Source organism: Haplochromis burtoni, unplaced genomic scaffold (genome assembly GCF_018398535.1).
Source record: "Haplochromis burtoni strain Fernald_Lab_line unplaced genomic scaffold, NCSU_Asbu1 Contig_13, whole genome shotgun sequence".
In the NCBI taxonomy this organism is placed as follows: Eukaryota; Metazoa; Chordata; class Actinopteri; order Cichliformes; family Cichlidae; genus Haplochromis; species Haplochromis burtoni.
In genome coordinates, this window is record NW_024582374.1 from 1,076,199 (window position 1) to 1,087,426 (window position 11,228).

The 11,228-nt window shown below is 38.6% G+C and overlaps 1 protein-coding gene across 4 annotated transcripts; it reads left to right on the top strand.

Annotated features, from left to right (window-relative positions):
- Window positions 1-3,710: 3,710 nt before the first annotated feature.
- On the top strand, window positions 3,711-10,999 carry LOC102313413 (kynurenine--oxoglutarate transaminase 3). Of its 4 annotated transcripts, none has more exons than XM_005919790.2 (14): window positions 3,711-3,804; window positions 4,941-5,031; window positions 5,313-5,374; window positions 5,543-5,687; window positions 5,811-5,960; window positions 6,060-6,146; window positions 6,399-6,521; window positions 6,619-6,739; window positions 6,989-7,065; window positions 7,151-7,240; window positions 7,314-7,500; window positions 9,972-10,045; window positions 10,146-10,232; window positions 10,338-10,999. In XM_005919790.2, exons 2-14 carry the CDS (start codon window positions 4,942-4,944, stop codon window positions 10,392-10,394), a joined length of 1,350 nt encoding a protein of 449 aa, XP_005919852.1. In that variant the 5' UTR covers window positions 3,711-3,804; window position 4,941; the 3' UTR covers window positions 10,395-10,999. The 4 variants fall into 4 exon arrangements, with proteins under 4 accessions (XP_005919852.1, XP_005919853.1, XP_042072118.1 ...); XM_005919791.3 differs by having other exon boundaries at window positions 3,773-3,851; XM_042216184.1 differs by lacking the exon at window positions 3,711-3,804 and adding an exon at window positions 3,867-4,220.
- Window positions 11,000-11,228: the final 229 nt, after the last annotated feature.

Below are 11,228 nucleotides of genomic sequence, written 5' to 3' on the forward strand. Positions count from 1 at the left end.
CCCCCCCCCCCCAACTGATGAGAAAATGTTGAACGTTTAAATTAACCTTGTTGCACTAAAATCAAGCTGAACAGCAGCAGCAGTTTCATCATTTGCCTTGAGATTCACTTTAAAAGTGCAGTCTCATATTGATTCTTTTATTTTTTTTTGTTTGGGAGGTTCTTTGTAGGACATCAGATCAGGAACCAAATTGCTATTCATGCCGTAGGCTAAAAGGGACGGTAGACTTAAAGTGAGAGGAGTTAAAACAGCTCTTTTCAGGCACAGGGTGAACTGAGGAACTCTGAGTCATGCAGCCGTGTAACAGCCCGCGGTTGCTTTACTCTGTTGCCCTTGAATAATTTAACAGTATTTTTATGCTAACTAATACGTGCAGGCCCATGCTCCTGACTGGTGCTTGCATATGCCCATCATCCTGCCTTCCTCACCTGTCTGCTCCTTATGAATTATACCTGCTGCCAGTTTCATTGGTCTGGTGCCTGGTAACGTGCTGTTAATCAGGGCAGCTGTGATTTAAAATAAAAAGTCTGACCCATGCCTTTGTTGTTTACCGTTTTATTCCACTGCACTGCACCGCCTCCACCACCTCCCTACAAAACCCAAATAAAGTACTTAACTCTAACCCTTTTCATTCTGTTATTTAAAGTCACTCCTCCTCCCCTCCTCCCAGTGAGCTGAGGTCGTAACAAGAGGACTCCAAGAACAAAAACATGAATTTGAGGAAATGAGCACAACGGATCCCCATTATGTAAAAGCAGTGTAAAAATGAACCAGTTTGCATTTGAAAAGCAATTAAGTAAGACACAGATTAGTGAAAGTATTTAAAAGTTCTGTAGCTTCCACCACTGAATTCCACTTTAGGAATTAGAGACTCTTTGTGCTATACTTCTGTTATCTTGCAGGAAAGCTTTTAAGTTGTTTTGAACACTGTTAGCTTTTGTGGCTGTTGCAGACATCAACTAACAAGTATTACAAATACTGCCTCTGTTTCCTGCTGCACAGACTGATAGTGCAGTTCAAGTGAGCTGTTACTATAATGTAAAATATTAGAGTGCCATTAAGACATCGCCTCGTACTTCCCACTGCCATCAATTTTAGTCCAGCAGCACTTCCACTGCATCTTGTAGAGAACTTAAAGAGCAGATGCTACCTGATACCATCTTCTTGAAGGCTAATCTATTCACTTAGTGAATCACTTTGCAGCTTCCAAACCAGTATACACCAGTAATATTTTAATTGTTTTGTATTTTCAAGCACATACTCTTCTCAGTTTAGGTCCAGTTAATGCAGTGTAAAACAACTGGCATGATCTATGAGATAGATCATTTATCACGAGGGAATACATAGCTCAGAATAGTTTTAATTTTCATTACTTGAGGTGTTTTGTGTAGTTTATATCAGTGAGAGTACTGTTTGCATATCCACATAACCAATATGACGCTTTTTCATCATCCACTGTGAAATGTTGGTTTCTCTAAAGTGCTTGGCCTTCTTCCAGTCCTTGTGTATTGACACTAATGCTTTAGGACCTCTATAGATCTTTTTTGACAGGAGCTTTTATGGTTGGAACTTTCTGTTCTTTATTTTATAAAATTACATCTGTGATGAAGTTTCTTTTCTCTCTTTCTCTGGGAACAAAGCTTAATATAGTGATGTTGTGATGGTGTCCTAACATTTGATTTGTTTTTCAGCTCTATGCAGTGTCCCCTTAGAAACATTCAGTGTAGCCATGATTTAAAGTCGAGAAAGCCCCTCTTTGGTTAGAATAACATTACGACTTTTATCACTTTGACTTATTTCTGGTGCCACCTTTCCCACTCTCCCACTGCTACTTAGCAAGAATTGCTGTATTGGAAACTTGAAGCACAGCCATATTTGGGTGAACAAAGGCTGCAAGTTTATTTACCTGATGATTTGATCTAATCCACGTCCACATTTCATCTGAAAGCTGTTTCCATGGAAGCATACAGCTCAGACAACCTTACCCTTGTACAAAGGAGTTTGGTTGCTAAATAAAAAATATTGCAAATTTGGAATTTATTTAAATCTGGGGAAAAAAGTTACTACATTTTTAATGAGGTCATTTAGCATATTTAGTTCTACACAAACTTTTTGTATTTTGAAATTTGAATTGGCAGAATTTATTCAAAATGCAATGAAGGAATAAAAAAATGGAAATATATTTGCACATCTTTCTTTTGATAATTTGGTTATGTATTCCTGATTAAATGTAATCCATTTGAAGACAACTCAGTCTATGGGTTTATTATGAAAGAAATAGTTGGAAATAAATCCATGAAAATCAGTGGGGTTGAGATTTAAGAGTGATGTAACACAAAGTTTACTGTAACTGTAAAAATCATATAAAGCAATAAAAATCTGATCTGAAGGCAACGTGCTGTTGAAAGTGCTTTCTTGGCAGGTTTCTCAGAAAGGCGGTCAGATATTTAATGTCTTCAAATATCCCTACGGACATATGATTGAAAATTCAATAGGGATAAGCCAGAGAAAAGCTCTGGCAAGGCATCCCATATTCCTCTGTGTTTTCCTACCTTGATTTAATATAAAATATAGAAAATAATGTTGTTTTTCCAAATAATAACAGCAGTAAATAAACACTCATTTACTAAAATTTACAGAATTAAAGTATTACAGCCCTCATTTCTTTATATTTTCCTAGGAAAATGTAAAATAGGTGCACAGGTTTAGTTGAACATCTGCAAACATACAAAGAAATACAGAATGTAAGGCAAAAAACTGCATTTGTACAAATTTAATGAGCTTAAAAGTCTATATATGGTATGACCACGTTTATTCTTCATCATAGCCTGACCTCTTAGACAAGCTTTCCGGTAATTTCCTCAGGAATAGTTCTCCAGGCATCTTGCAGGACATTCAGAGCTCTTGTTTAGATGTTAGCTACATTTTGTTCCACTTTCTGTCCAGATGATCATAGACTGCTTCAATAATGTGAGGTCCTGGATCCAGGGTGGCCAACCCATGCCTGATTGTCTTCAGTTGTATGGTTTTCTATCTATGTATGCTTTTAGTGCATTGGCAGTGTGTTTGGGACCATTTTCATAAGGAACAAATTAAACTACTGCCAATCAGATGCTTTCCAGATAGTACTGCATGGTCGATGCTCAAAATGCCGACAATTTTGACAAGATCCAGAAGACCACTGGCTGACATGTAGCCCCAAATTGCATGTATTGTCCAATTCACCCAGAAATGTTCGATAACCTTGTTTCCAAATACAACCCTGCATGTCTTGTTACACATTGCCACGGTGTCAGTCTTGGCACAGACTCATAAACAATCCACCCAGGACTGTTTAGTTGGATGTGGTGGCTGTTTTGTTAAACGTGACATTAACAGCATCAGCTGGCTTATAGATGCCGACTCATTTAATAATGAACTAATGGACAGAGTAAAAAAAGTGACCGCAAAGACTACTTAGGTGAAATCATTATTTGTTACCCCACACGTGACACAAACGTCACCTCACAGGCCTGTGTGGTAGTACAGTGCTGCCTTCACGTCCGTTACGTAAACAAATAATTGAAGACGAAACGTGAACTTAGGAGTTTTAACGGTCCTCATGCTGTTAAGTGTTAAGTGACTTTCGTTGGATTTCTAAAAATTAAATAAAGTGTGTATTGCTTTTCCTCATGAGTCGAGCCATTTACTCATATCACTAAGTGTCGCTAAGAGTTAAAACTCGCAAATTTCCGGTAGCTTTAAACGCAGCAGCAGTGACGTCTCCTCCTCCTCCTGACCGCTGGACCTGTTTGTGAGTGTTAAGTAAGTTCTGATTGCAGAGCCAGTGCCTTAACGTCTACGACTGCATGGTATGTGATGTGTGAAGAAGGACTGATAGCATTGGTTGTCAGCAGAGGGTTATATAGCAAGGCGAAGCTAACGGAGCAGCTAATCCCTAAATCAGCATTTTTGCTACCGTTAGCCTCAGCTAGCTGGTGCTGTGTATTCATCTGCAGCCCACGATAGCACATGACTCAGATGTTTCACTGAGAACCTCCACGTTTATGTCAGCCAGCAGAGCTGCATAAACCGACTGAGGGAAAATCAGCAGGTGAAACCGGGTCATGGCTTTTCAGTGTCTCCCTACCGGATAATATCTCCCCGGTATTGCCCAGCAGTACCCGTGATGGGACAGTGGGCTGAAGTGAAGAACATCTGCGCCACCTACTGTTGCAGCTGTAGGCAGTTAGTTTTTTTTTTATTGCTATGTATTGACCATAGTGCAAAAAAATATCAAAGCCCTAAGTTGAAAGTTTGAAAATGAACTTTAAGAAGAATGTAAAGATCCGAGATAACCACGCAGATGTCTTGCTAAACTTAATGTGTAGGAAACAAATGCAAAAGAGCAAGTGTTTTTAAAATTGTCCTTTTATTAATTTTGTCATGAATGTATTGAATTGATTTGTTAAAGAATAATTCTCCTGTTACAAATTTAAAAAGTATTACATTGAGTGCATTAATAGTTGTTACCACATTTGAAGATTGCCCGATCCAGTTACAGATAATTAATCTTATAATCAAATCTGTGTCTTGCCACATTTTTGGCTGCACTTCTTTGCATTGAAATCCTGAGGTTATTTTTTTCTTTTTAAAGTGATCTGATGAAAGTAAATTCACCAAAAGGCACAAAGCAAAAACAGCGTTTAACAGTTAATTTGCCAGACTACATTCTTCAGTTTGGGGTGTAGGTCATAACTGATGTCTTGTTTAAAAAAGAAAAAAGCAGGACTGTGTCCTTTACTAGAACGATAAAACCACAGTTCATCCATGTGGAGGCATCTAACTCAGCACAAAGTCATAGTCACAGCAGCAAAGGTATTGCACAAAGCTACAGGTTATACTGGGAAAGCAGAAGTAAACTATCTCACTTTCTTTTAATTGCCTTTCTTTTTGTGCAGCATGAGCATTGCACGACAGGTCCTGAACTGCTCCAGGTTTACATGTCGATCAGCTCACGTAACCTGCAGAAAGACATTTACTACTTCACAGGTAACAGCACTTTAAAAAGATTTGAACTGAGCCACAGAGGGTATGTGATATGTGGTTTTTAATCGGCAGGATGCACTGATTGAACTGATTTGTTAGCGATGTTTGTAGATGTATAACTGGAGAAGCTACACAGCCACCGAGCAAAGTCCTGAAACGTTGACGTTTTCTCAAGATTCAACTAGTTAACGATTATTTTACCACCACCCCAATTTCTTCTATGTTGGGTGACTGGAAATGATTAAGTAGTGGAAGCTGTCATACTGTTTTGTATTTTGTTGCAGCACGTAATGATGTCACGGCACACACATGCCAAAAGAATTGAAGGACTGGACAAGAACGTCTGGTGAGTAAAGCATTCGTATGTCTTTGTAAGAGACGGCAGGAGTTCTGTTAACAGACCACTTTTGTACCACTTTCAAATATGAAAATATGCCCTTTGTTTGCCCGTTGGTCAGAAATATGTACTAATTTCTGTTGTTTCTAGTGAAGCTTTATTCCTGTGTTACTTTAGGGTGGCTTTCACGGCACTGGCAGCCGACCCATCTGTTGTTAACCTGGGCCAGGGCTTTCCAGACATTCCTCCACCTTCTTATGTCAAGGAGGCGCTAGCGAAGGCCGCATCAGTTGACAGGATGAACCAGTACACCAGAGGCTTTGTATGTCTTTGTGGACCACAATCTGCAGAGTTTCGTGTGTTAAAACTCCCATACCATCTTAATGAATACTGCATTATTATGGTTTTTCTGTTCTTTCACTTATGCTCTGTGTTTATTGAAAAGGGGCATCCATCATTGGTGAAGGCCCTCTCTCAGGTGTATGGGAAGGCCTATGGACGTCAGATTGATCCCTTAAAAGAAATTCTGGTCACGGTTGGTGGTTATGGTTCCTTATTTAGCGCCATCCAAGCTCTAGTGGAAGAAGGAGATGAGGTGAGGACTTCGCTCCCTTGCTTCATATTCACAAACGTTCATATTTACATCCATAAATGTTCTCCCAGCGCATTCACTGTGTAATTTCCCTTCTTCCAGGTCATCATTATTGAACCTTTCTTTGATTGTTATGTACCTATGGTTCGTATGGCCGGGGGCAAGCCTGTGTTGATACCGCTAAGAGTTGTAAGTATGGCCATGTGTTTCGTTTGCATCCCCAAATACAACTTAAAACAACCTGCAAAAAAGAATATAACCTATTCTGTACAACATATAATTAAACTATTAACATGAGAAAAGAGAAAATTCACTGTTAGAAAGATGTGCTGTGCTGTAAAGAGTTCATCTGAATTCAGTGCATGGAGCACTGTCTACCTGCTGCTCCGGCCTGAGGATGTTAGCAGATGTCAGTACCTTTAACACAAATCAACATTTCAGAAGTCTGGAAAGAAGACGATCACAAGCGCTGACTGGTTTCTGGACCCAGATGAGCTCGCAGGTAAATTCAACTCTAAGACAAAGGCCATCATCATCAACACTCCCAACAATCCCATTGGAAAGGTAAGCACACAGCTAAGTTATCTGTCACTGTGTTTGAAAAAGCCACTGAGACGATGACCGTTGCTCTGACCAGTTCGTTCCTGTCTTCTTCCTGCAGGTTTTCACCAAAGACGAGCTGCAGATGATCGCAGACCTCTGCATTAAACATGACACTCTGTGCTTCAGTGATGAGGTTTATGAGTGGCTCGTCTACAGGGGACACCAGCATGTCAAAATTGGTATGTGTATTGGTCAACAGGCATTTCTCCAACTACAAACATGAAATGTAGTTAGGAGCGACGGCCATGTCCAGCTCGGAGAATGTAATCAAGATTGTGCATCAAAATGACGTTTTTCACAAACTGGCGCCTGCTCCTATGTGTTTTTAAATTATTAATTCTACCTTTATGACTGTGAACCAAATTGTTGAAGCACATAATTACTTTTTACTTTGTATTTGACATTTCAACATTGTTTTGTCTCTGCAGCAACTCTGCCTGGAATGTGGGATAGAACTGTTACTATTGGCAGTGCAGGAAAGACGTTTAGTGTGACTGGATGGAAGGTAAGTCGTGTTAAGCCATGTTATTATTTAACGATGACTTATTTAATCACTAATCTGACCTTGTTGTGACATTTGTATCTTCTAGCTTGGTTGGTCTATTGGACCTGAGCACTTGATGAAGCATCTTCAGACAGTCATGCAGAATTCCCTGTACACCTGTCCCACACCTCTGCAGGCGAGTCCACCAAACATCCCAGTTATGCTGGCTCTTGATTGTACTTCAGTTCTAAAGTTGTTTTTCTTGTCAGGAGGCAGTGGCACAAGGTTTACTCCTAAACTATGAGCTGATGGATCAGCCTGAGTGTTATTTCACTTCACTGGCAGATGAACTTGAAGGAAAGAGGGACCGCCTGGCTGCCATTGTGGAGGAGGCTGGCATGACTCCCGTAATCCCAGAGGGAGGCTACTTCATGCTCGTGGATGTCACAGCTCTTAGTGAGTTACTGCAATTTTAAACTGACATCGCAAAACACTTAGTTATATGTGACTTGTGTTTCTTACAGTTTGGTGTTGTGTTCTAACTTCAGCTGGGTCTAGTTAACAATTTTCTGTTTTCATATTTATACTGTGTGCTTTGGGGTGGCTGTAGCTCAGGAGGTAGAGCAGTTCTTCTGCTAACTGGAAGGATGGTGCTTCAATTCCTGGCTGCGCCAGTCTGTATGCCAAACATGTGAATTTTAGATATAAAGAACCTCTATAGGAAACAGTGTCTGTATGAATAGGTGTGGATGGGTAAATGAGGCTAGTTGTATAAAGTACTTTGAGTATCCAGGCAGAGCAGAAAAGTGCCTTATAAGAACCAGTCCATTTACCATTTCCTTTAACTCAAAAAAGAAAGTAATCTCAACTGACGGTTGCTATTGATTCAAATTCAAATTTTATTTGTCACGTACACAGTCATACACAGTACGATATGTAGTGAAATCCTTGGACAACTGCTCGTGACCTAAAGAAAACAAAAAAGGAAAGGCTATGAATAAGATAGGAAATAAATATGAAAAATTAAAAAGGGTAAATTTAACTAGGAAGGAATAAAATATAAATTAAGGTTAAAAATGAAATAACTGTACAACACAAATTAGAATGAAGGGTAAATTTAACTGGGAGAATAAGATAAAATATATAAATTAAAGTTGAAAATAAAATAACTGTACAACAAAATACACAATATAGAACTATATAAGAATGTATGAAGAAATCTAAATATAAATAAATATATACACAATAACAGCAGCTGTACAAGTATTAACCAGAAATGAAGAATATAGTGACCAGTGTTGTGCAAAATGATGTAACAAAGACAGTTACATCATTAACCCTAAAAAATATCTTCCCCCAAAGGAGTTTTTAATATGCAGTGAGCTCAGTGAGTGACTCAAACGAAACTTCACACAACGAATGTCATGTACACCGTTTGTTTTTTGGTGTCCCCAAGTGACCAGAAAATCTATTAATGCAAGTTTGATAAAGTATGCATATGCAGGGTTCGACGGGTGCTTGAAACCCTGGAAAATGCTTGAATTTTAATGTTGTCTTTTCAAGGTTTGAAAAGTGCTTGAATTTCAGATGTGGTGCTTAAAAGTACTTGAAACTGTATTTCATTTACCACAAAAAACTATCTGACCGAATAGTTTTCTTATCAGATAGAGAAATAAAATAAGTCGCAAAGTCTAAAAGCAAAATTTCTCCGCCTGGGCCGCCTAGCACCTCTCCATGTCAGTCTGTTTCAATGTGTTGGGTATCTTTCTTTGCCTTTAGACAACAATTCTGATGGCAAAAGAGCCAAACGGGACAGGCGAAAAAGAAAAAAAAAAAAAAAAAAAAAAATGTGTGACCGCGCCCCTCCCCCGGACAGTCGGGGATGAGTGCGCTAACGTGCCTGGAGATTGCTGTTTAAATGAGTGTTTGATGGAAACGACAATGGCGGAGTTTGCGCTCTCGAGTCACATGATAGGTGAGTCCTAGTAAATAATTTTTGAGAATGTGTACATAACACATGCAAATTTTCAAAACTATTACTATTATTTTGCTAGCTATCAAACTTGCTGGAGAAATGATTGAAATGCACTGAGTGTGATGCAGTACGTCAGCGCTGTTATGGCAGTTAGTTATGGCATGGTGATTTATGGAATATGCTGTGAATTTAGCTAACATTACTTAGTAGTAACAGTAATGTGAGTTCACTCAAGTAAAAGGTTTAAACATTAGTCCGATACTTAATTAACCAACTTAAGGCTTAAGGAAATAATGTAATAAGAGGGACTGATCCATATGGGCACAAAGAATAGCCACTTTTTTTGTGCTACCAACTTTCCCTGGTGGTGCATTTTTCTATGTTTTAACAAACGGGAACAAAGGACATTTTTAAATAACAATTTTAGTTTTAATTTTTACATGGCCTTACTGAGGTGATGCTAAGTTAAACATGCATTCTTTTTTTGGTAATGTGCTGGAAAAGCTTGAAAATGGACATTGAAAGTGCTTAAAAATTGCTTGAATTTGACCCTGTAAAATGCGTATGAACCCTGCATATGTAGACCATCATGTGGATAACTTATGAATACTAGATCGAACAGATTCCCATGCCTGTGTGACAAAACCAGCCCAAACGCCATCCCATGAATTAGCCGGTAGGCATAGTTGGTAAGGCCAGACAGGTACAGTGGTTGGAGAGTATTACAACATGTTTTGTGTGTACTTGATCACCTGCAATCAGTTAAGTGAGACTTGAGTATAAATATATTATTCATTAAATGTAATTTTCATAAGAAATAGGCTGGAAAAACCCCCAAGCTGCAGCAACACCTCAAAAATAACCCAGTAAGGATCTGCTGACCTAACGACTGGTCAGTGAGACTGTTCCTTACCCTTAAAATGAATATCCCCCCTCTCTGTGTTCATTATAGATCAGGACCTTTCACATATGGATGAGGATGAAGCCTATGACTACAAGTTTGTGAAGTGGATGATTAAAGAAAAGGTAAATATTTCTTCATTCTACTATATTGGAAGCAACATGTTTTTAAAATGTTGTTGTTTTTTTGTTTGTTTTTTTAAATGGAAATATATATTTTACACAGAAACTAGCAGCCATTCCAGTTACTGCATTTGTTGGAGAAGAGTCTACGAAAGACTTTGAGAAATATATTCGCCTTTGCTTCATTAAGGTAAACACACAAAGTGTCAATAAACACAGTACCTCTAAAATTATCCAGTGAAGATGAATCTTGGCTGAGGTGCAGTTTTTATTTTTCCTCCGTTTCTCTTAACAGCAAGATAGTACTCTCGACGCAGCGCGGAGCATCTTGAAGAGCTGGACGAAGGTTTAACGGGAGGTGCTTCGGAAGACTTCTACACTAACTGGAAATTAGTCAAATGTATTAGAAGAGTTGAATATAGAGTACATATTTTGAACTGTACAGTGTGTTAGGAGAAAGGAAACCCAAATATTGAATAGATGGAAAAAACCCTAGTCAGTCATTCTGTTTTTGGCTGTTATTTGTAGAGGGTTAAATCATGAAACAGAACAAGAAGAAAGAATCTGCTGTAACTGTGCCTTTTCTGTGTCCTCTCTTTCCACTAAAACTATGGGACTGGTTTGTTAAAACTTTATTGTGATCAAATGTTTTGTAAAATTTTAGTGCTAATCATTGGATTAACGGCAATCTGCTGGTACCAAACATCCATAAAGGTTTAAGACTCCTTTTAAAAAGTACAGTTATTAAATGTATTGACAAGGATGCTGAAGATGTAGCTCCCAGGCAGGAGGAAATGGGAACGATATCAAAGGAAGGAGATACATGAATATAGTGAATGAGGACATGCAGAGGGGTTGATTTATTAGAAGTAGATGTTAGGGATGGAGTGAGCTGAAGGCCGATGATGCACTGTGGCGATCCCTAAAGGGAGCAGCCCAAAGAAGCTTGAGAATTAATGTATTGACAAAATTTGGTGTTATTTTGTTTTCTGTTTCTCTGCTTAAATCATTTGATTTGTTCTCATTGGTGCAGTTTGATCTGCAGCGCAGGCATGCTCACTGTGAAAAAGAACACATTAAGACATTACTAAAAAATTATAATAATAATAATAAAATACAGTTAAAAGCTTTACGGAATACATAGAATCCAGTTAACTAAAGTACAGTAAAACCACTCGGAGGGAAA